The sequence below is a fragment of the Bombus pascuorum genome, chromosome 3, assembly GCF_905332965.1.
Source record: "Bombus pascuorum chromosome 3, iyBomPasc1.1, whole genome shotgun sequence".
NCBI classification, from domain to species: Eukaryota; Metazoa; Arthropoda; class Insecta; order Hymenoptera; family Apidae; genus Bombus; species Bombus pascuorum.
Window position 1 is genome coordinate 18,913,754 of NC_083490.1, and position 24,368 is coordinate 18,938,121.

The 24,368-nt window shown below is 34.9% G+C and overlaps 2 protein-coding genes and 1 non-coding gene across 5 annotated transcripts; all 3 read right to left on the bottom strand.

Annotated features, from left to right (window-relative positions):
• Window positions 1-43: 43 nt before the first annotated feature.
• LOC132904821 (uncharacterized) lies at window positions 44-24,278 on the bottom strand. 3 transcript variants are annotated; one of them, XM_060955574.1, is made up of 11 exons: window positions 23,929-24,278; window positions 13,386-13,526; window positions 12,250-12,343; window positions 10,030-10,110; window positions 4,897-5,060; window positions 4,286-4,471; window positions 3,742-3,897; window positions 3,378-3,530; window positions 1,837-2,098; window positions 1,148-1,555; window positions 44-961 (listed from the first exon to the last, which is right to left on the bottom strand). In XM_060955574.1, the coding sequence occupies exons 2-11, from the start codon at window positions 13,463-13,465 to the stop codon at window positions 569-571; spliced, it is 1,977 nt and encodes a 658-aa protein (XP_060811557.1). In that variant the 5' UTR covers window positions 13,466-13,526; window positions 23,929-24,278; the 3' UTR covers window positions 44-568. The 3 variants fall into 3 exon arrangements, with proteins under 3 accessions (XP_060811557.1, XP_060811555.1, XP_060811556.1); XM_060955572.1 differs by having other exon boundaries at window positions 44-964; window positions 23,929-24,277; XM_060955573.1 differs by lacking the exon at window positions 23,929-24,278 and adding an exon at window positions 14,115-14,528 and having other exon boundaries at window positions 44-964.
• Trnav-uac (transfer RNA valine (anticodon UAC)) lies at window positions 13,745-13,817 on the bottom strand. Its single transcript has one exon. It is a non-coding gene; the product is annotated as a tRNA-Val (tRNA).
• On the bottom strand, window positions 20,691-21,884 carry LOC132905106 (meiosis-specific nuclear structural protein 1-like). The gene has a single exon (XM_060956072.1). It carries the CDS (start codon window positions 21,882-21,884, stop codon window positions 20,691-20,693), a length of 1,194 nt encoding a protein of 397 aa, XP_060812055.1.
• Window positions 24,279-24,368: the final 90 nt, after the last annotated feature.

The following is a 24,368-nucleotide window of genomic DNA, read 5'->3' on the forward strand; positions in this document are numbered from 1 at the left end:
ATGTTCACGTAATGATATACATATATATGTATAAAGCTATCTTAATCACATAAAAATAAAAAAAGATTCATATTTTTAGAACTAATGCTTATAAATTAGGGAGTATAAATGTACGTTTCACGTACTTTGTACGAAATATTTGTTTAACTTATAAAGCGAAATTTTTTTATGTAATCGATTACTTTGAACGTTTATATTCCATAGTACATGAAATGAATGTATACAACGAAACATTATCAGCCAATATAGTTAAATATAAAATTTAAAAACAGGTATAAAAATAGTGTACGAATAAATCCAGAACAATTCAGTCTTCTTAAAGTACAGGTAAAAAGCATAAAAATATCATTTTGTATTTACAAATGCATCGTATAAAAATCTTCGTAAGTTTCCCAGTTTTTTTCTATAATAACAGAGATCTTAAAAGATTTGTTGTTAACACTACTCGAATATTCATGTTACACTGAACAGAAAATACATAAAGATACGTATAATATGCAGTGTACGTTGATATTTGAAATATCATTCATATCGTAATGGTTCTTTTTTCCCTTACATTCTTTTTTGTTCAGCACCATTTTTCCATAGTGACAGGTGCTAAATGAGGTCGTGGCTTAGGGGAAGGCCATCGTAACGCACTTTGACAAGACTCTGCTCTGGAAGGTGTCCTCGGCGGAGGTTGAGGTGGATTGGAATGCGATTCTTGCATTTGATTATTTGTTTCTCCATTTGTTTCCGTTCGAATACCTTTCTCCGGTGGATCACCTTTATGACTTCTCTTCATCGGTTTTTTAGCTATTTCATGGTGTGCAGATGGTGGTGCACTTTCTACGGATTGAAGACTAGCTGCTCGATGTAAAGACAATCGAAGTGGCTTTTTCGGCGGTGCTGGGCGAGATTTCGATTCTTGTGAGCTATAGACTACTGATATATCCGAGTTTTCTGACGCTCGCGACTGAGTCTCCTGAAATAACAAAGAATCCTAAGCTACGGAAACTTTAATTCTAATTTCACGAATAACTATCAACTAATCACTGGTCTACCAGACTTTCGTTTCTTTCAAATAATCATTGTAAGATGTTTGCGAAAGAAAATTTCATCCTTCCGTTTAGTTACTTCAATCACAATTTAAAATTTAACAAAATACCTGTAATCGATAATAGGTTGGTTCGGAATCGAAGTCTAACGGTTGTACTTGAGATGAATTTTTACGATTCTTAGATAAATGTTCCAAAGCTGATTCAACGCGCGGTGGTCTTCTACGTTGTAGTTGCGATTGTATTTGCGTTTGTTTGCAATCCAAGCTTGCAGTTGACCTGGTTAATGGAAATCCTTGATGTTTTTGTTTACTTCGTGATTTGTGATGACCATTGAAAATACTAGTCGATGACGAGTCGAATTCGTTCGAGATTTTTACGTCTAGCGAACGTTTTGAATGGTCATTGTGCCTGCTTCTTACTGTTGGTAAACTCTGCCGTAATTCCATCGAATTCCTTACATTAAGGCCAGGAAGATTTGCAACTAACGCAGTTACCTGTGGTCCTTTTTGAAAAACCTAAAAAAAAAGTAATAAAGATTAAATTCTAGTTATTGCAAAATGTTGAAATAAATTGGGTGCTTTTGAATTTACAGACATTTTTTACTGTTCTAGAAGAATATTCAAATAGTTTGTGAGCTAATGTACAGTTGTTTTCATTTAAATGTCGCACCCTGTATTATAGGGTTGTGAAGAAATGACAAAGATCTATGGACTAACGTATAGAATAATGTATTATACAATACATGTACAATGCTTTCAACTAAGAAGAATAACGTATTTGTCGTCCTCTCGTATACCTGAACTTGTTCTTGACGGGACGGTGGAGGGTCTGCAGGAACCTCGGCTCTACTTGGTGCGAGAAGATCCCTGACTTGTTCCTCGAGATATCCGATCCTGTGAGTCAGCCTAAGGTTATCAGATCGAAGAGTGCGGAGTGCTGCCAGGGATTCGCCTTTTCGAAGGACCACGATTTGCGCTGCATCGGGTGCAACGGCCAACAGTCTTGCTAAATCGCTTCTGCCTGCTCCCACCACAAGTTTTCCATTCACTTCCAAGATTCTGCAGACAATGTTGACCGATAAGTACGAGTTTTATGAGCGTGATTACGCTTAATTAGATGACATTTTTCAGTTTTCAAAGCAAGGGCTGACTTATTCTACTGAGACTTGGCGAGAAGAGTAATTTATTCTCTTTGAGATTTATATAATTATTTTATATAATTATATAATTATATAATTTATATAATATATTTGTATAGGAATTATATAATTTTTATATAATTCCTATACAATTATATAATTCTAATCAAGGACAAAGTAAAGTAAAGCAAATCATTCATGAAAGGTATCAAAGTTAAAACAATTTTGATTATCTATACTATTTTCTACTATACATTTAAATAAGTATAAAAGGCTGAATGTAAAATACAGCGGTGTGAGTTGTAACAAATTCTGTTAAAAAATCTACATGAAAATGGGAGGGAGGATAAAGGATAGGGTCATGTGAAGCCGCAGGTGCAATTAGCGAGGGCACTCGGCGAACTTCCGGTGCTGCTTCACGCTACAGTGACCTGTTGGGAACCAAATGCCAAGATTGCACTATTGTTCGACAATGATAGCTGGGTTACATAGTGTGAGCAGTCGGTGTTATGTGTTATATTTATATGTATTGATGTGCTTTCTTTTTTAACAGTCTTCACCTTTCTTCCTATTCCTCATTTTTTATTTACTTTCTTCGTTGTCTATCTTCTTCCTCATTGTTCTTTGATCACAAATCGTAATTTTATTGCCCCAGTTTTGCTTGCTTTCTCTTGGAGAAATGTTACAATTTATTACGAACGACAGGTGTTCTGTCATGAAGATTATAAATGAAATCAAATGATCTATTCTTTACGATCTTTCCATTCAACGAGAAGAAATAATCGTTTTTCCTTTTACGTGCTAATTGCTAGGCGTAGAAAACACACTTTATGACTGTGTTCACCACCGGTCGTCGGTATCCGGACTAAAGATAAAGGAAAAAGAATCCCGTTCGCAATAATGTACCGTTATACAGATAATGAGTCATTTTGTGACTTTTTATTGGATTACTTATTAAATTGTTTTTATGAACTTCACCATGACTGCGCATAATATGCAAAAATATATAAAATATTCAAAATGCGATACTGGTTATATAATATTTAATAAATGAAACAAATCTCTAGCTAGGGTCTACCTGTTTAGTTGTGTTCATAAACATATGAATTTACAAAGATATCTGCAGTTTAGTAATCATTTGTGTTTAAGTGTATAGTATAGTTATTGAATAAAATGTGGAATATTGTACTGTACGAAACCTGTCTCCCTTGCATAATCCAGAATCTTCAACTGCCCAATCGACATACAAGCCAGGCGTGTCTTCTCTTGGTCCAGCACCGAAACGGGGACTTTTTGGATCTGCGCTAACTTCCACTGCATGGATCGTAACTTGCGTAGAACCAGAGATACAACTATGAATCAAATATCAAAGATACTTCATTATACCGTGTTTCATAATCATTATATGGCCTAAAATTTCGTTAAGGTAATAAAGTCAATGATAATAAGATACGATTAAATATATTTTACCTAGTTATAACATATATTGTACAAATTCGATATAGTGTCTTTATCTTTATCGAGTTGTCATTTTTAAGGTTTTTATTGCTTTAAGATAGATACCTAAATATTGTATCATTTTTCTGTTTCTCTTGGGTCTCTGCCAATTCCAAAGCAGCCTGTAAAGCTCTGCTTTCTTCGCGAAGAGTTAAAAGTTCGAGTTCTTCGCGTCCAAGTCTGTATTCTAATTCAGCTTGTTGAATTCGAACATCGATATTACTGGAATAAAAATGATCAATTAAATTACATTTTTTACTAAATAATTACAATTAAATATGATAAACAGTATAATTATTCGCAAGATATACGAATTGCATATAAAATAAACGAGAAGAATATATAAATAAAGAAAAAAACTTTTTTTATACGGGCAATTATTGAACCCAAGCCTTCTGAATGAAAGTCATGTACCCTAACCACTAGACCATATAGGGTTTCATATAAAATACGGTCATTTCACAATTTATTTCCCATTTTTATTTACTCTATTATTCCAATATAAATTTTATTTCAATTTAATTTTTCAATAATCGACACACTTATAAATATGTTTATTTGGCGTAATCGATGATTGACAACACAAGACTGATTGAAGATTTCTACTTACTCTGTAATATCTAGTCGTTCGAGCGCCAATTTCAAATTTTTTATCGCTAGCCGCTTATTATCCGCATCGCGTCGCAACCTTTGAAGACGTTCTTCGGCTGCTTTTCTGTCAGCCTCGGTTAGAGGTGGAGCACCATTACGTAAAGCTAATCTGTTGCTCAGTGTATTGCAGAGTTGCCCTTTCAGTCTGTAAAAACAAATTAAAACTTAACCCTAGAAATGAAACCGAAATATTTGAAATGTTATTCGATATTTTCCATAGATTTATTTATGCCGAAGAGAACACAGTCACTGAATCGATAAGATTTATTTAAAAAGCTGATGATTGCATAAAAAGTGAAAGAATATCGTAAGCCTTGCAGTCGCAAATTCCTTGCAGCTTGCCAGCGCACGATTCAGTACACGGCGGGCTTAATTTATTGCACCCTCCAGTGTCTTTGCTTTCTCTTCTTCGGGCCGAAGAAAGGACCGAAGGGTGACGAAAGCCAGCCGATCGCTCTAAGCGATCGAAACTTTACGTTTTCTTACAAATGATATAAAAAATCAGAACGCTACAGTAAGAAGCGATTATTCGCTTATTGTTATTATTATACAGTAAGAAACGTTTCTTACGTTTGAATGATATTTTCCTTGTCGCGTAATGCAATTCGGAGAGCGTCCAGTTCCTTATAATGATCTCTATTTCGATGACCAGCTGGCGATATTACTCCGCCGGAAATGCTTCCACCTTTCTTTCTTCTTGGCGTAGTTGACAAAGATACTTCGATACTGGCCATCTGAGAACAAAAAGATATTCTTAATTACAATGGTGACATTGTATTTTACACGCACATGTAAACAGTTAGAAATTTCCAAAAAGAAATCGAGTCTTGTCAAATGTTTCGATCTTGCAAATAATAATTCATTCTAATAGTCGGAAGCTAAACTCACAATATGGTAGAATCAATATTTCTTTAGCCTAAGGATGTGATTTGAACGTGGTTGAAACTCGGGGTGTAAAACAGCCACGGTGTAAATATAAATTTATCGCTCTAGTAAATCTATGATTTGTGACGATAGTCGGAACGGGATGTCTCGATCTTAATGGAGTTCCACGTCGGTACTGCACGCCGATGGTCCTTGAGAAAGCAGCACTTGGTCTCTCCTGCTGGCATACAACACGGAGAAGGTCAATGCCGGCCTTGACTGCGCAGCAACCAGAAAGAAGGATGCGATACGAGACCTTGCACGCCCAGTGTGTCCCACACGAGACCACCAACTAGATTTGCTTGCAGAAAATATTCAACTAACCGGATATCCTCCGTAGCCATTGCCAAACATTACTTGCACTCTGCTTGTATTTTCACCTCTTACCAAAGCATTGAAATTTTTTTAATTAATTGTGATACTTAATTTAGCTCGTGTTGTTTTTACTTTTAGATATAAAGCACCGCAAGATCATTATAGATTTCCGTTTGCGTAATAAAGTTACCGAATAAGTTAATTTAGACTCTGTTAGGTCTTGGCGCATTTATTTTCATCCACAGGTAAGATAAACGGTTTCTAACCGTCACCTTTCGCTTCGCACGTTCTTCGTTCGCTTGGGCCTTTTTCGCGCCGACTACTCGACGTCCGCTCATGAGATTATCTCCAACTAAGATTTACGGCATAAAGATTCACGGTTATAGGATAAAACTTTCCATGCGATCCTATTTCGTTTTGAGTCGGAAGATTATACGTCAATGCCTTAAGAGAAAAAAAACGTGAAATAATTCTAACGTAGTGAAAAGCAGTAAAGACTAGTGTTCGTATTTGTACATTTGTTCGGTTTTAAAAAATCATAAATGCGATTTATAGTTACAAACTTTTAAGAAACTTAGTGGAAATAAGATTGTTAAGTAAGTACAAACAGTTTTGATAACTAGAATGCTATTACTCTGATTCGTAGTGTTACACCGTTTCTAAGAATGGTATTATTTCAAGACCGGAAATTATTTTCTTGGAAAAGGAGCTGTAGACGGCTGATTATACATAAAACTACTGTTATGAAACTTGCACCTTTATGTCCAGTATTCCTATCTTAGAGAATTATGCTTTAAGAATTCCTTTTGTCTTAAAGTTTGAACGTGCGCAGTGTTACGATATTATTTTTATAAATAATCAATCATTTCAAATATTTTATTCAAACAATGCCTGAATCTGTGTAAAGATACGGAAATATTATTATTATCGTTTTCTATTGATTCGGTTTTTTAGTCTTTGGTGAAGGTTAACAGAATCACACAAAGCAACTACGCACGTTGTATTGTATGCGGTAGAAAACAAAAGGCAATCCGAGTTCAAGGCTTTGGGTGCAAGCCGTAAAGTACTTGCTTTCCATAAACATGATATTCCAATGATGCCATAGTGTCAAACACTCAATACCGATGAAATAAATTAACGAACTTGTACGTATGTACTATTTCTCTCCTTTTATATCTGACTCTATGACTCTATGACTCTTCTATGTTATTGCGAATATGTCCTATCTACTATTCTTCCATTTTACGAGATATGTTGAAATATTTAAAATCCCATGTGTTCTTCATCTTTGTAAACAAAGTTATACAGATAAAGTTAGGAAATAATAAGTAAATATTTTCAATTAGATAAAGAAACACAAAAATGGCACGAAACTTTTTCCAAAATTCAAAATGACAGACGAGACGTTTCAACAGAGAGGGAAAGTATACTACGCGGTGACTCATAACGTAACAAAATAGTGCGACATAACATTTTTGAAATAATGAGGTAATAGAGACACGCAGCGAGGAGTTGTATCAAATCTAACACTTTCTTCTCCCCCGTTGAGAAGTAAAAGTGGGAACGGATGGACGGTGATCTCAGTACGAACATTCCGTGAATTTTTTCCTCGTGTGGAAGCGCGCTGTACACGTTACATTGCAGCAGGATGATAGCGGTGTGCACGGAGGAAGCGGAAATTTATTGCGGAATTTGCATGGGGAAGATCCGCATTTCCGAGATAATCCTGCCACCCTCTTCTGCAACTGTACGATACAATAGTTGCGCCCAGGGAATAGCGCGCGTGTTCGCGTTTACTTTATCTTTTCATGTGTTCTGATAGTATCAACAAATTCCCTGAAATATATCGCAAACAATAAAATTCCTGACATAATTCTGAAATCATACGAATCACTTTGTATAATTCCAGTTTTGCACAGTGTAGGATTTTTCCATTATATATATATATATATAAAAGGATATTCAGTATTATATATGGTATATGATATATATATATTCTATATTATTATTATTATTATATTATATTATTATTACATATGATATATATATCATATATAATACTGAATATTCTTTTAATTATAGCAAATGACAACACAGAGATAAAATATATATCATATATAATAATAATATAATATGATAATAATAATAATATATATAATATATATATTATATAGTATATATATTATATATATAAAGATATATATCATATATATATCATATATAATATAATAATGATATATATATTCTGAATATATACTGAATATTCTTTTAATTATAGCAAATGGCAACACAGAGATAAAATTTAATAGATCGAATAAAATTTATTTCCAGAGATCATCATGTATCTGTTGCAACGATAAATATTATATGTGTCTATTTGTAAAATTGATCAAAATATTGTAAAATTCTCTTGCGCTTACTGCTACTTCCATTGTTTCGAATAAAGTTAAATTATTACCTCTGAAAGCAGTTATTCGAACGCGAAATTTGCGAAGGGCAATGTTTTCAACGTTTTAAGAAGACGAAATCTTGCTTGGCGCATTGCTGTTCAGACAGTAAAGGGCACTGACTCCAGGATCTGCAATCTGGCTGACTAGATCTGTCTGAGTCTTTCAACCCAAGGACGTACTAAAGCCTACCTTTGGCCAATAGATTAGTACATTTACAAATAAATTATATTTAGCGGTAAATTGAAACAACGAACTAATATTTTCATTTGTTTTCTGTCATTCTCGTGAAAATAAATGTTGCTCGTCATTGTGTATTTTTATAATAATCTATTAATAATAAGACTTGGTGTATGTATCACTTTTCAGAAGACCATGTTTATTGTTACTATTACCGACTTTAAAAACTTTCATTGTTATTTGTGGATTTATAAATTACATAAAAACACTTGCTTCTTCACTGTCCTCGAATCATTGATTTCTTTTACGAAAGGATATTCGTCGCAAACTTTGAGCTTTGTATAGAAAATTCCAAAAATTGTTACGAAGCAATGCGAAAACCTTCTTTCCATCGACAAAGATCATTATGTATCTGAAAAACATTTTTGGCTCGTGGTAAGAAGATATCCTATCGACGTCGATGCAACCTTTTCAAGTCGACGTTCTTCTTCATTATTCATATCGAGCCCCCTGTGCACAGCACGCTCCTTCTGTTTTCTCTTTCTTTTACTCTTTCGTCCATTCTTTCTTTTGCTTTTGCTTTTTTCCTCTGAGATGGCAAAACATGACTTCGCGCTGGTCTGCTCGGGCGTAAACATCGGAATGGATTTTTGTAGCATGCTCGAAGAAGTCAACGAATCTGACAACGTACATTAATCGCGTCTTAAGAAAGTTAAGAAAATATGCTTGCTAACGCCGAAGGGTGAGATAAAAGATCACAGTTGTTTCGTGTATGATGACGGATGGATACATGATTTTTCCTTCTAACAGATACATCTTAGTAAATCAAAATTAAGGAGGCAGTTGTAGTATGTAACATATTTATTTCTATATTTCTATATCGTAGGAAAACAAAAAATATAAGTTTGATCAAAAGTAACGTATACGTTTTACTAAAATGTATTTTACGAGTCTTTTTACTGCTCCGTCCCTTTTTTAATTTTCTGCTAAATTATTATACGTACGAAAGATTAAAGATAGAAGAATTTAATAATGGAACAAAACCCTACGATTTTATCGATATAAGTGGAATTAAAAAAAAGAATTTTTGAAGATGCTGCGCTATTGGGTATCTGTGTGCGGACTCGGGGCAGTTTTAATGGCACCCGCGCGCACACGGTCCCTCAGTCCGAAACTCGAGTGAAGGGCCCTGAACGAAACACAGTTTGGTCCATGCATCTGCATATAAATCACTGGTTGGACAGCCTTAAAAAGCTGGGGGCTATTGCGGACCCGCCAATAACCGCGAAACATCGCCTTCGGTTTCTTCCGACGGGATGTTACGGTTAAAAACGACTTCCATATACCTACCTTTTTGCGCGAGTCTTTAAAAAAAAAAAAAAAAATGTACAAAAGAATGATTCTGGGCGTAGCAAGAATTTCATATTCTAGAATAGCGAAACAAAATTTTTTAAGTAACATGGACTCTGCTGCATAATCGAAGTAGTATTGTTCGTGAAATTTTACGAGTTACAAGTTACAGCATTAATAAATTCCTTTAAATATAGAAGTAAGTTAAATTTTAAAATTATGAAAAAAAAGTCTATAATCTATAACTTGTAATTTGTAAATCCACTAATGTATTATTAGTTGGTAAATTATTGTGCAACGGGGTCATTGTAAATGCAATTTCTTCCTACGATTTTGTTCCTCGCACTTTGAAGATTTTTGTTTCGTGCACTCGCTGTGTATTATTATCAACAAAATTATAAAATATGTATTATGTATGTGATTTTAGTTTAGAAAGCTTATTTTCGCTTTATATACTAAACGATATAAATATTTTTTATTTCACTACCTTTGCCTCCAAGGTTTCTAATTGCGCCATTCTTGGTTCCAGATATTGCTGCTGCGTTCCACTTCCTGTATGTAGAGCAGTCTGAAATGAAAAAAGTTAAATTTATATCAGCAATATGAATTCAGTTTTCTTCAGTTTATGTATTTACAGTTTAGATAAAATGAGACTTTTAAATATGTATGTGGGTCGTAAACTTTATCACGCGTATAGATTGCACTTGGTTTGCAAATATTCAGAGTTGTAAAAAACCAAATGTCAGTTTTGTGGAATCATTTCTTGACCACATATTTCACGTCGCACGCTGGGGTCGTGGTTTTCCTGTTACGATCAACGTCCTTCGTGAGTCTTCGCAGTAAGATAATACTCGTGATGGTTGGAAGATTTTTTACAGGTGATGAGATCTCAGCACTGAGAATAATCGCGTGCGTACGATAATTATGATCCTAATGAAATAATTATTTTTTCGATAATGTCTTCCCAAAAAACACCCCCTTGTATAATTATGAAAAAAAAAAAAATAAAATACAATATACAATATTTTTAATTGATTATGCTCCCCTTATATAAATTGTTAGAAATCATGTCAACTACCGCCTATGGGAACCGCAAAGTAAAACATCGCGATTTTCTGTTAATCATTTTGAAAACTTTACTTATTGTATTTATAACGTCGATATACATGTGCACTACGTAAGTTATGTCGGCTTGAATAAACGTTGTACAATAGAAAGTTATGAAAGCGTGGTTAATGCGTATTCAATGTCGAGAAGAGGAACGAAGCGGTTCTAAATACAACTTTAGAAAGATGCGTGTCTGCTGTTCTAGTTGCTTCAGGCAAATGGCGTGTGACTGCAACCCAAGCCGAGAAATTACGCGAAAGGCCCGATTGTAGGGCTCGTGAGAATTACGATTTCTTGACTTGCTCAAGGATTCTCACGACTATATGCGTATCAGGCGTGTGAGGGAGACACTTCACGCATGTATATGTACGCATGATGATCGTATAATGCGCGAGTACATCGACCCTCTTGAAGCGTTCAAGCCCAGACCGATTGTGAAGCTTTATTACGAAATCCGTTTGACTCGGCGATCCATCTCAATACGATGACCAATGTACAAACGAGATCCATCACATTAATGGGACATTTTTCATTCTATTATTAGAAATGGCTTGGGATGCTCCTAGTAGGTCTACTTATGCAAATTAGCTCCGTCTTGATACATATTATCAATCTTATGTATGTATATTTGTTTATATTGGAAATTACATAAGCGAATAATGTTTCCGATATTTCGGATAATCGTCAGTAATAGACAACAATTACCGATTACCGATATCGCGCGCATCGATGTAATCTTTCCATACACGCGACTAATAAAAGCCAAGCTTCTGTGAAATTAATTCACTCGTTGCAAATTATACAACCATTAATTCATTTTTCGCTTCCATGAAACTTCTAAAACTTGGTCTATTTATCCGAATCGTTGATATGAAACGAGCCATCTCTGACAATATAGCTGTATCCTATCATAATTGCGGCCGTCTCCCTCAAAGCACAATTGATTTGTCGTTCGATATAATGCAAATGGGTTATGTATTTGACGACTCTTGGAATCATAAATGCAGCAGATAGAATAGAAAGCGTTATCGATGCTCGCAGTATCTTACATATCCCCCGAGGTATCGACGAACAAAGAATGTCAAGTTATAACTGGCGAAGGCCAGTACTTTGTGACGTCGGGATAGTGCACTACGATACTTCCTACTGGCGGATCGTGCTGCTTCAACGTAGTTAATTGAAGCAATTAAAAGCAGCCTTAGTTCGCCACGGGTCGTCTTTGCGTTCGTTAATCATCGAAGATCGTGGGTGTGCTCGGGAAGAAGAAGTATCATGAGTCAAGAAACATATAATCATTGCCAGGGATGGAAGCTTCTACCAGCCTCGTAGACCCGGAAGGCGACTTACGAGAGATACTAGATACGCCAATTCCTAATCTAGGATTACCTGGCAACTACCCACGAGGAACAATTTATTTCTGGATATTCTTATCCGACGAGTTAATCGAATGTCTCTTTCGTGTTTCTATTATTGTCGATGTAAAATTGCGAAATGGTTAGAATAAAACCTTGCCAGATTAATTTCATATTGCTATCTTGTTTCTTACCTGTTTGTAAAGAAGACATAATAGTAATTAGTTTACAAACGTTACTAAACTTACCAGAGAAACTGATCGTTGCTGAAGCTTGAGTCCCAGATCTTCTTTTCCGTCACCACAGTCGGTTGTATAAAGTAACACACTTTTTTTCGATCCCCTGAAATCAAAGCTGTTTAATGCGCTGTGTATATATAACGATTAAAACGATTGCTGCTTTTCTCCCTGTTCAATTGGACGTGTCGTAATTGCATGTTAGAAGATTGTAATTTATCCATTTACGATATAAATGATTTGTTTGCTTAGCCTTCAGACGTTCCATCGTGTTTAACTACTTCCTTTCGACATATTCACCAAGTAATAATTGTGTAATAATTACAAAGTTCTCGTTTTAAATAAATCTTTGTTATATTCTACGCATTTGAACGTTTCAGAGTTAAAGTTTAATTCTAATATTTAGAAAATGTTACCGCTTTTTATTCTTATTTTTCTTCGTATACATATAATTCTAATTGTCTCTGATACTTTAATTCCTCGAAAATTCTTTGTTTGAAGTAGACTGAAAGACCTTTCATTCTCTTAATTTTAATCACAGAATAAACAAAGCTCCTACAACTTATAGAAATTTTACAAAAATTATAAACATTTTGAGAAACAAAACTAGTTCAGTTATATAGGACCCTGCTTTTTAAACAATTGTTAATCGATGATCAATTGTTATATCGAAATCTACATCTTTATCTAGCTAGATCAAACCTCGTGCTTGCGTAATTATACGGAAAAGCGATTAAAAAGTTACGTGAAGTAATCTCGAATTTTTCCAAACATATTAACAGAGCGTTGCATATTTGTTGAACAACCTGGTGGAATAACCAGCCCATGATAGTTCATCGTCGTTGTTACATATACGAAATGTATTATTTATTCGAAGCAGCAATTAACAACGATAAAACTGGTAGAGATCACATTTAAGAATACATTTGAAAGTATGCTAAGTTGCGAAGAAAACTGACGAATAATGAACTAAAAATTAATCGGCTACCCTGTGACTGGGATGAGAAAAGTGTTCCAGATTTCTACTCTTCAATTACGAACGATAAATCAATGTACGGTATATAGTCGACGCCCTTCTTGTCGCGAGCAATTAAATGCGAACCCGTAATATAATACGGTAGTATAGGCTGCGTTTATGATAATCACACCTGAGTGCCTTCCCATTCCGGTTGAATAGCTGATGTTCAGCGAGCACGGGCGAATCGATGTAGCACCGGCTCTCGTTCATAGCGACAACAGCAATAACAGCAACATTTCAACCTACGTTAATTTGTTCGCTGCGTTGACATCTGAAATAATAAAATAAAATCTGATTTTAGCATGTTTATATTTCCTTTTTCCTTTGTCTTTCTTATTTCACAATCTCTCTGTTAATACAACTTTTAAAATATGCATTACTCACTTGTTCTTTTTTCAACTAGAATTATCTATTGTAATATTATTAAAAAATATGAAACATGATACACATATACACAAAATATGTACACATAAAAGAGAAAAAAAAGAATGGTTCCGACCGGAATCGAACCGGCGATCTTCTGCGTGTAAAGCAGACGTGATAACCACTACACCACGGAACCTCGATGTAGGGTTCGATTTTGTATAAAAAGTCACAAATATTAGTATTTTTATATTTTTATGAGCATTAATTAGAGGAATAGAACTTGGACTGAAATTTATTTCATCTGCTTTTACATATTATAAATGCATAACAATTTTTAGTTTATCATAATCGCATATATCGCAATTCGAAGCATCGATAATTGAGCGTGTAAAGCGTAGTAAAGCGTGTTTGAATGACTTTAGCCATTATTTGAAAAGAAACGGTGATAGATGATAGATGATAGATCGTAATACTAGAACTATAGTTCGCTTACAATTAAAAGTAATTGGAATCGATCGTCGGTTTGCGTTTACAGAGAGGCGCCAGGGCGGTTTCAGTGAGAAAACCCACGCGTCACGATCGACCAAGAAACGTTATGAGTAATATTCGTAAATGTATTAAGTAACTTTCCATAATGGTCGGTTGATCTGCATATGTTATGCACGAGAAAGTTCATTCCTTCGCCCACTGTGACAACTACCAACAATGCACATATATCCGGAGAGGTCTAGACGAAGCCAGGAGAGTGTGAGTGTCTATATAAATCGCTAAGATGGTAGACGTCGCATAATTAGATACGCGATGTAGTACATGAATGCAAATAGTGTTTCGTGAGTGCAATGTGATTCATGTTCAAGAAATAGTGTAAAACAAAAATAATTAATCATACTTTGCGTTACGATCGTGTTTATAGACACCGTGTATTATTAGGTAGCTAAGAAAGTGTACCCAGTTTACCATAATAAGAATATAACAATTTATATGTATATCCCGATTAATTAACATCACTCACAAAGATTTTTTGATTTTCAGAATGTACGAGGTCATCGATAAAATTTTATACTATTATGATGTGCTACAGATGTTGTACGTTGCAGTTTTAAGAGCGTATAACCGTCAGTTCTATTTTGACCTCTATAGAAGTTAGGAAGTAGAATATTTACGAGGACATGCATGGCTTGGTACACGATACAGTGTCCCGGAGAATGATGGGGAACGTGAGTTATATGCGAGGAAAGGCTATGACGATACCGTGACGAGCACAGCTGGCTGTCAGGTGTGCACTGGGATTCTATTGATTCCATTACAAATGAAGTATAAACTCCTGTTATCATTTCCAATGCTTTCACTTTATGTATTCGTATGTATCTATTCGTTTGCAATATATGGCACGTATGTCTTTATCATTATGTAAAAAATGGAATATAAAGAGTACATTTTTATAATCTTCTAATCGCATAATAAGCTAAGTAGATTTCATTCTTTAAAAATATGTATTTACATAAACCTTCATAGTCTAGTAATAATAGCCATTAGCGGAGAGTTTGGGTAAATATACTGAAGAGCGTAAAACCGCGTGTTTTAATGCATGCAACTTTTTTAATATCACTCGCGAAACGTGTGGGCGAGCGTTATCATGCAAACCTCATCTTACGTGTCATTCTCGCATGTCACTCTGCTATCAAACCGGCGATATGTATAACAGTAGCTTATGGTATTACAAAGCCATCTTCTGTAAAAGCGGACGGAATAAGCGGCCGAATAACTATGTAGTTTATAGTAGCAGTTCTTGGTATTCTGTAGCTTCGACACAATGGGACACAATAAGATTGTAACGTTACGATGGATGAGCCCTGTCACCATATTATTTGTCACCGTGCGATTGAATAGATAACAAGATACACGATATACAACGAGGCACGAGCGAACAGAGTGTAATTTTTTCTGAATCGCTATATGGCACGAAAACTAATTTCTTCGTATAAAAGCATTTCCTTTTACATATGTCGATGGAAATATTTCATCTCTTACGAAAGTTGAAATCTTCGAAAGAATATTAAATATCGAAAAAAACCATTTATCCGGTTAATTAAAAAGTCTTATGAATTTATACCAACGAGTTTTATCCCGTTATGATTGCGTGAGAGAATTTATTAATAGTAGTCACCTATATCTTCTAATTTGTAAGGTCATTAGTATTAATCAATTGTGCAAGAGGCTCGAGGTGTTCCAATACTTATGGCCAACAGTGTACGTTGATTACTCTACATTTAAGAAATTGCGATTACAGATTATATCTAAAGAGTTTTGTTTGTCCCCTTTTCAAGTACTTTTAGAGCCCTTTTCAGAGGGGAGGAAGACGGTCCCTATGGTGAGCGGTAGACGAAGTTTGGCAACGGTGTGGAACTTCCTCCAGGTCTGACTCTTCGGTCATCGAACCGTTACAACCAAACTTACTCTTTGGAAAGTCCTCATTTACGACATATCCTTAAGTCACCGAGGACGAGCCACGAATTTCTAAAAACTACCTAAGCCATACTAATTGCCTTTGCCGAGATGGAGTGTTGATATATGTAAGCAATAAAAAGAAATCCTCGACCTCAAAAATCGTGATCGTTTCATAAATCATGCCAATGAGCATACCTGACGATTAATTTCTTCGTTCTGGCTTGTTTCCTGGTTGAAAGTTCAATGTTTAAATTGAAGTTGGTAATTGTTTGTAATTTAGAACCTGTTTCTTTCTTCAAACTCTTTTATTATTTATTTAATAAATTCAAGTTGACAAATTAAATAATCGACTTGCAATTGTTTGCTATGTAACTGGATTTACAAATTAGAGGAGACAAACAATTTGTTTAGCAGTTTTATTTAAAAATTGATAAAAAAGGAATCCATAACGAAAATGTTTTCTCTAAAATTTAAATATTTGCACTTGTTTGTATACTTAAAATTCCATCTTTATGAATCGTCTATCTCGTTGTGATTCTTCCATTATTTTAAATAATAACTAAAAATAGTAGCCGCATTAATTTTATTATACTACTTTCGCTAGTTTCGATGATTGTTTAACGTATTTTACATATTCATGTAATTTATACATATAAAAGATAACGTAATGACGTCTAAGATATAATTTGTATACTGGAAGATTAAAAATCGGAAATTTATGTATAGCAGAAAATAATATATGTCTATGCAGAGTCAATTGCTCCGTTATGGGAGCGTATATCTCCAACCGTTCTTATCTCAAATACGGAAAATTTATACTATTGAAGATTACGAGTTTAAGAAGCAAGCGCCACGTCTTTTTGCTTATTTCGCTTATCGGATTAAGTTCTCCGCTACACGGTACACGTCGCACAACGTGTTGCACAGACACCCTTCAAATGGTTTCTTTCTAGTCGTCATACATATGTATACAAATATATACACACTTTTCTAAATGTCACTGTGAAAAAAGTTATCGTACAAACTGAAAATAGCATGAATCATTTTCTCTGCTCCAACGTAATAACTTGTTACAGTACAATGTTGTATATCGCAACGTCAAGTGTGAAAATATTGATGATAAATATTGATAAATATTAATAATAAATATTGCAAATTTTCAATATTTATTTTACGATTAAACGTTTTATTCGTCCATGTACAACTTGAATACAAGCGATAATTGGAGTCCTACGACTCGAAAAACGTTTCCGATTTTTCTATCGTTTTAGCCAGAGAAACAGTTACATAGTGCGAAAAAACGAAGCACTTCTGACTTCTCGCTTCTTGCATTCTGCTTCCAAGGCAATTTATTTCCGGAGAACTAAACGAAGTTACTCAGCACAAGAAACAGCAGCATTACAACGAGGAGTATACTCGATACAAGGCCATAAAACAGTCAATTGTTAGAAACGTGTTGAGTTTGTGGTTGTCACGCGATCGTCAATTGATAAAAGAAAAAAAAAAAAAGGATGATTTTCCATAACAAATTATACGTTACAAAGAAGGTGGAAACAGTACTCCATTACGTATTTCTTGCACGTGTCATTCTATGCTTCATGCACGTATTTCTACTTTATTTACTGTTTAAAAAAACATTGTACAATAATATGAAAAAAAGTGAAAGTATCGCCTGCACATGTACAATGGCGAGTATGTAAATAGAAACATCTTGAAACATCGAAAGCATAGGGCGTGGTAAGATAATAATTTCTTTATGAAAATATTAATTATACTACAATTTTTCTAAAAATCATAATAAAGTTCATTCAACGGAAAAGTAAAGGATTAAATGTTTCTACATTCTGCATATATAAATATCACAACTTGAAACTAGTTTAAAGTGATATTTACGAACTGGTTAGGCTTCTATGCCCATATGCAGATTCGTTGAAATAATCTGAAATAAATATCTTGATATCCTTAACAAATTTCTTAAACAATTAATTTACATTATACCGTTTTGTGCATAATTTTGTCTTCCGAATGATGACGATGTTATACGTTCCAGTGCGTAGAGACTAACCACACTAAAGCCAGAAATATGTTTCATGAAAGTAGTTTCTTTCCCTTGCATCTCTTATTTCGCTATTTGCTCAAACATATCTATTTTTAGTTCAAAACCTTTTTGTGTTTGTACCTATATTTTTAACGTTTTAAATAAACAAAGGAATATTTGTAGACCGTAAGCTTATATAATTTAACGTTGCGAAAAAAAGGCGTTAACAAGATATCTACCATTGCTTTTAACGATCAAGAAACTTGATTCTTCCACTCCAAGCAAGAAGAAAACGAAGACACACGTAACGTGCAAATAAATTGAAATAACGGTGTACCATTACGAGTAAGCATCAAATAATCATTCTTTCATTTAGCAATGAAAGTGTTTCATTTCCCTTTTGTACGAATGATAATTTTACAAAATCTGCTTATTTGCGAATTACTTTTCTTTAACACTCTCCTCGATTTATATTATTTCATGAAAAGAAATTTCCTTCGACGTTTCTAAGCTTGGAAAAATTTCAAAGTCTATTCGTTTCGATAAGCCTTTGATCGAGTTTTCCAACGTCAAATCCCAATTTCAAGGAAATACACGCTCACGTTTGGTATCGATTGGGTTGCTAAACTGTGCAATCGATTGACGTTGCTATCACCTTTAAACCGGCTTGTTCTCTAGCTAGTTTAATTTAGTTGCAGTCGCGTTTAAGATTTATCGAGTGCATTAATCGGAAGACGGAGAGGTAACAGTCTACGTTTGATGATCGGCTTCTGTCGTTACTTAAACGGTTGCATTCCGCTAGTTACGCATCGAACACGAAGCGACGTTAATCTTGTTAATCAAATCAGAAATCTTCTAAATAACTCTGTACGTGTGCTTCAAACAGACGTACACTTCCTTCCCCCTTCATAATTATCAGGGCTAATAATAATGTTAATAATAATAAAATAAAATGCAGCAGAAAAATCATCCGTAATATTTCATAGTCTCGAATTTTTCAAATTTGAATCTGTTAACAGCGGAATTTAGTTTTAAAAATCCCTTACAGGCCCCTAAAATCAAGCAATGACGAGTATACACGTCGAACGCGGGGCACATGCTCCTATTATAAATTTTACGACAAAAATAAGGCAGAACGAGGAAGGATTACATTTTCATTCGATAAAAAGTTGTCGGTTCATTGTTGAAAAAGGTATTGTTATTAAGAACTTAAAAATTGCCAGAAAATAACAAAATTCATAAACAAGAAAAATTAAAGAAAAAAATTTAAGAAATTCAGTTGATCTCAATATGGCATTTTACGAAGCGAGGTACCGCACAAAGTAAAACTTTGCAAGTCTAGTACGAGTAACGTGACTCCTTACGGAATCCATTTTTTGAGCAGACGGCACATCTCTACAAAGTGGATTTGCTTTTGATGGTGTAGCTGATACAAGACACAAAACAGTTTTAAGAATAGCCGATATACGCATAATCAAATAATCAAACTTTTTTTATAAAATACATAATATGTTTACTGGAAGTATAAAGGAAACGTGCCATTAAATGTCATTTATACTACTTTTTACTAAAATTTCGAGCTTTTGTAGTAAATGGCAATTTTTTATTTCATACGACGAGTATACACGTCGAACCCAGTCAACTAGTTAAATAATATATAAAAGATAAAATTATAAACTATACCGAACATTATATGTCACAATGACCTCGTTTATTTCTGTGTATGTATGCTAGTCAATTTTAAGTATAATACTTGCAGTAGTGTTCGCGATATAGGAAAATCGTAAAGTTGGTCAGGTGTCAAAATTTACCTAGATATTTCAAGACATCTGGATATGCGAAGTGACAGAAATCTAAGAGAGTAGGGATTTGAAATCTGGGTCAGTCAGACCACATAAAATTCTACGTGCGGCCCTGGATGTCATAATATTAATCTATGTCGCTACTTGATGCTTGAATTTAAGATCTCTATTTGATGGTAGTTCGTACAACTATAAATCTCAGCTAGCAAGTCTTGCTTATGTAACAACATATGTAGTGATCTTACGATAGCTTAACTTAATAGATTCATAAACGAAACGCTTCTCAAGTTCGCATAACGCGATCTTTTTTCTGTGACAATATGTAAGAGTACGTATGTGCTTCGTCTTTTCTTTTAAAGAACAGAACACTCCATTCTTTGTTATTCTGTTGCATAATAAATTCACGCTCGTCATTTTTATAGATTTGGCAGGATTTAATTTTTTAATGTTAATTTAATAATTTACACGAATCAAATACTTGCAGATATAGTGCTAAATTCAACGTAACCAAGCATCTGGCTTTTTCTGGATTTCTCAGGCGAACTCTCACAAAGGAAGTGAAACATTTTAATAATTAGCAACACCTGTCGACAGGTGCCGGGATGTAGATTTGTTCTATGTTCTATTAAATATTCGAGAACTTTTAAACTGTAGAACCAAGTTCTGCTGACAATAATATCATTTAACTTATGGACGATTGTCGATTTGTGTGAATCATTATTAATTAATTGACAATTAAGGATTAGTTAGCTAAAAGTTAGCGAGTTAAAAACTCGTTGAATTATGTGAATTGTTTGATAATCTTTTGCTCCTCTTCAGAAAGAGCGCTTTTATCAATAAAGTCAGCAACATTCGACGCGTGCTTTTCCAACAATCGTTTTCTATCTTCTTTAATACGTTCTAGATTCGCTTCTTCGCGCCTCTTTTCTTCTTTAGCAGTTTCCTGCGTATTGAAAATCTCCTCCTCTCGAATCTTACGTCGGGTTTCGATCAATCGAGCCAAATCCTCTCGATACTGTAGCTGCATTCTACGTCTAGCCGCAGCAGTCAGTCTGGCAGTTTTCTCATCCTCTATAATTTTTCTCATAATTTCTTCTGCGAACATTCTATCTTGCTCAACAAATCGTAACTTACACTGTTCTGTGAAAACAATTTGTTCTTTCAAATTAGCCGCCAATTCTTCTCTCATCCTCTTCCTTTGAATATTTTCCACTTCCTCTTTCAGCAACGACTCATACTTTACATCCTCGGCTATCAATTCGTCTATCAAAATCTCTTTCTCTTTTTTTCTAGTTTCTGCATTTATCAGTATGTTGGCGATCTTACTCATTGTTCGTTCCCTTCTTTTTAACTGTTCTTCGTAAAGGTCTCTCACTCTCTTAACTCTTTCATCGATTTCCTTTAAATATTTTTCGTCCTTGTAAAGTTTCTCCGCCTCAGCTGCCCTCTCCTCTTCCTCACGAATCTGCCTAATTTCCTGAAAAATTAAACGTTCTCGCCTTAAGGTCTCAGCCAGTTGGTTTTTTCTCTCAAGCGTTTTAAGTTCTTCGTGCTGTTCTCTTATTCTATCCATTTCCGTTAAGACTTCTCTCTCGTGGCGAGCTTCCTCCATCATCAAACTCTTCTCTTCTTCTTTCCGTTTCATCTGAATAGTCAGTTCTTTCCTGTAATCTTCCGACTTCTCCAGGCTCTCGGATCTTTGGCGAAGATCATCCTCGAGGACCGCCTGCTGTTCCAATCGCATCAGTTCTGCGGCTTGTTGTTTCCGTACATTCTCGATGTAACGCTCGGTCTCCCTTTCTAGGATTTGCGCTTGCAGCTCCTTCGTAATGTACGCCCTTCGCAGCTTAGCTTCGAGTTCTGCGATCCCGTCATACGATTCTCGATTGCGACTACTTCGTCGTAGCTTCGCGATATAATCTCTTACTTTCGTCGTATCTTGTTGCGTCTCTTCTTTCTTTGACCCCTTCTCCATCACTGGCTCGTCGAGCTTTCGCTGTTCAACGTTACTTTACAAGGATATGAACTGTTTTGGAAATTACCCAACAGAGTATTGCCACTGTTATTTTAACAAACAAATGTAATTCAGATTTCTTTACAATTACACTCGACTAACTTTGATCATCGTATTTTAGAAAATAAAACTCTTACGAAGCTACTCATATCGATTAATCACAATTCTTCGAATTGCTTTCCCCATTGATTGAGTTGTACAGTGATTAATTAACACGTCGATCGATTTATCATTGTACAACGTATATATTATGTTGCACAGTGTGTAACAGCTAGTGAACTCTGCAACAAAAAATGATTCACGATGCGCAAATCTCAATAGTCACACGAAACATTGCATTTGCATACGATGTAACACAGTACTTGGAATAAAATTAATGGCGGATTAACGGTACATTGAATTCGCTTTTTCTTGCGGGACTTGATTACTCTTTGGGAATCTTCGCACGCCAATTTAGGTCACTCCAAATTTACTCACGCGATTCAGCTATTTCATGCCCAATCACAACGATTAATACACGCGTGAATTGTCCATATTTTCTATTAACTTTCAATTGAATATATTACACAATATTTATTATATTATAGCAAGAAAAAAGACAACGAACGATTTTGGCTACAAAATCGATGTTTAGTGTTGGATACAAATGAATTCGATTCTATGTAACATTATCGTTTCGATACTAATGGATCGTAAGTGTAAAAACTCTGAAGATGTAAAGGAAACAAGCTTGCTATTGTTAGTGCATATTATGTACAGGGTGGGAAAAAGTACGCGTAGGTTTGATTGTTGCAGCTCACGTGTGCAATTAATTTCATCTTCCTTAATTTTCTATTGTTGAAATTTTTCATACTCTGATATGCTTATTTTGCAAAGCGAAGCAAAAGTACGAAAGATATAAGTATGTAAAAAGTCTCGTTTGCAAGAACCTCGTATATAATAAGATTGCTTTATCTTGCTGAATATTTCCATTAATTCAATAGCTAATAATTAAAGTAAATAGGCATCTGGTATAAGGTTCTGTTAGATTTGACGCGATACGGCTAACATAGTGTATCGACTAATAGTCCGAAAACACTTTCCTGTAAGATGTTTTGATAAATCGTAATTGTATCATTACAGTTATTGTTACTAGAATCATTAGCTTTGTAAGATAGTCATTTAGAGATCAATTGCACACACGTAGATCTGATAGTATGAACAAAAAGGTTTTGAGTTTGGAAAAATAATTGCGTATATATAATCTACTTATCGTAAAGCTATTGTGAAAAGGTGTGAGATCTAACTCACACAATATCTGGTTACTGACTTTGATATATATGTTTCACAATTACGGCTCGCTTGTTCCCAGAAAACAGCTGCTCTTTCAAACTCCATGAGATGTAACTTGTCCGTGTAATTGTTCGAAACACCTATTGTTGAACGATGTCAAATAGAAGGCTGAATTCGAATTTCGCACAATGTAATAATACTTTGAAATAAACTTTCGAAAATGGATACCGACTTATTATTAATTTTAAATTACGCATCTTTAATGGAATGTACGTACATGTATCATATATAAGACATATAGGACGTTCTTGAAAGCGTGAAAGATAACATAATCCAGAGTTACGTTACACTTGCGTCGTATTTATTTTGTACACTTGTATCTAATATCATACTAGAATGAAAATACATCATTCAAACGATATTTGATAATCGATATTTGTCATAAATACATTTAATTAATTTCATACGCACGCAATATATCTCCCATACGTATATGAAAAACAATGTTTTACTTACATACGAACAATAAGCCGCGCGAAAGGAATCGATTGCAATAGCAGAGAGAAGAAACTTTAAAGAAAAATGTCGATCTAGTTTAGAAGCAATTATTTATACGCAAGCTGCGTTGTTCACACGTGGTGACTGTTTACAAAACCAAATCGAATCACTTAATACGTTGTTGTATAGGCGCTTGCGCTATTCTAGGACTAGCGTAAAAAGAAAATCAACATACCCTGTGATGCGCAAATTCCAAGATAATCGCTATAAATCCTATCCACGTGCACTTTGGATCGCAGAAAAATTCACAGGAAGGAACGATTTGATCGCGATTAGTTAGACAAATTGATCAACTAACGAGCAACAAAACCAACGGCGCTGGTTTCTTCTCTAATGGAAGAGAAGTTTCCTTAGTACAAAGTTTCACCGATCGAGTCGAAAGAAAATTTGGCGAAAGTTTGGAAAAGGCACGGATAGACTTTCGAAGCGGAGTGGAACGTTTCGGTATATGCGAGCGACACACAGGATTGAGACCGACTAACCGGCTTTCCGCGTCAAGGCACACGCTAGCCGAAGCTATGCTGCGCGGCCTCTTTAAACCCATCCCTCTGATAGGCTCACGCGGAACCCACCAGGTAAGTTCCTACGACCCTACCTTCGAACCTGGAGGCGCGT

Coding starts and splice junctions, on each gene's coding strand:
- LOC132904821 (XM_060955572.1), bottom strand. CDS start 13,465: ATGAACGAGAGCCGGTGCTACATCGATTCGCCCGTGCTCGCTGAACAT. Junction 10,111..12,249: donor AGCAACGATCAGTTTCTCTG/GTAAGTTTAGTA, acceptor TTTTCATTTCAG/ACTGCTCTACATACAGGAAG. Junction 965..1,147: donor CAACCTATTATCGATTACAG/GTATTTTGTTAA, acceptor TTGTTATTTCAG/GAGACTCAGTCGCGAGCGTC.
- LOC132905106 (XM_060956072.1), bottom strand. CDS start 21,884: ATGGAGAAGGGGTCAAAGAAAGAAGAGACGCAACAAGATACGACGAAA.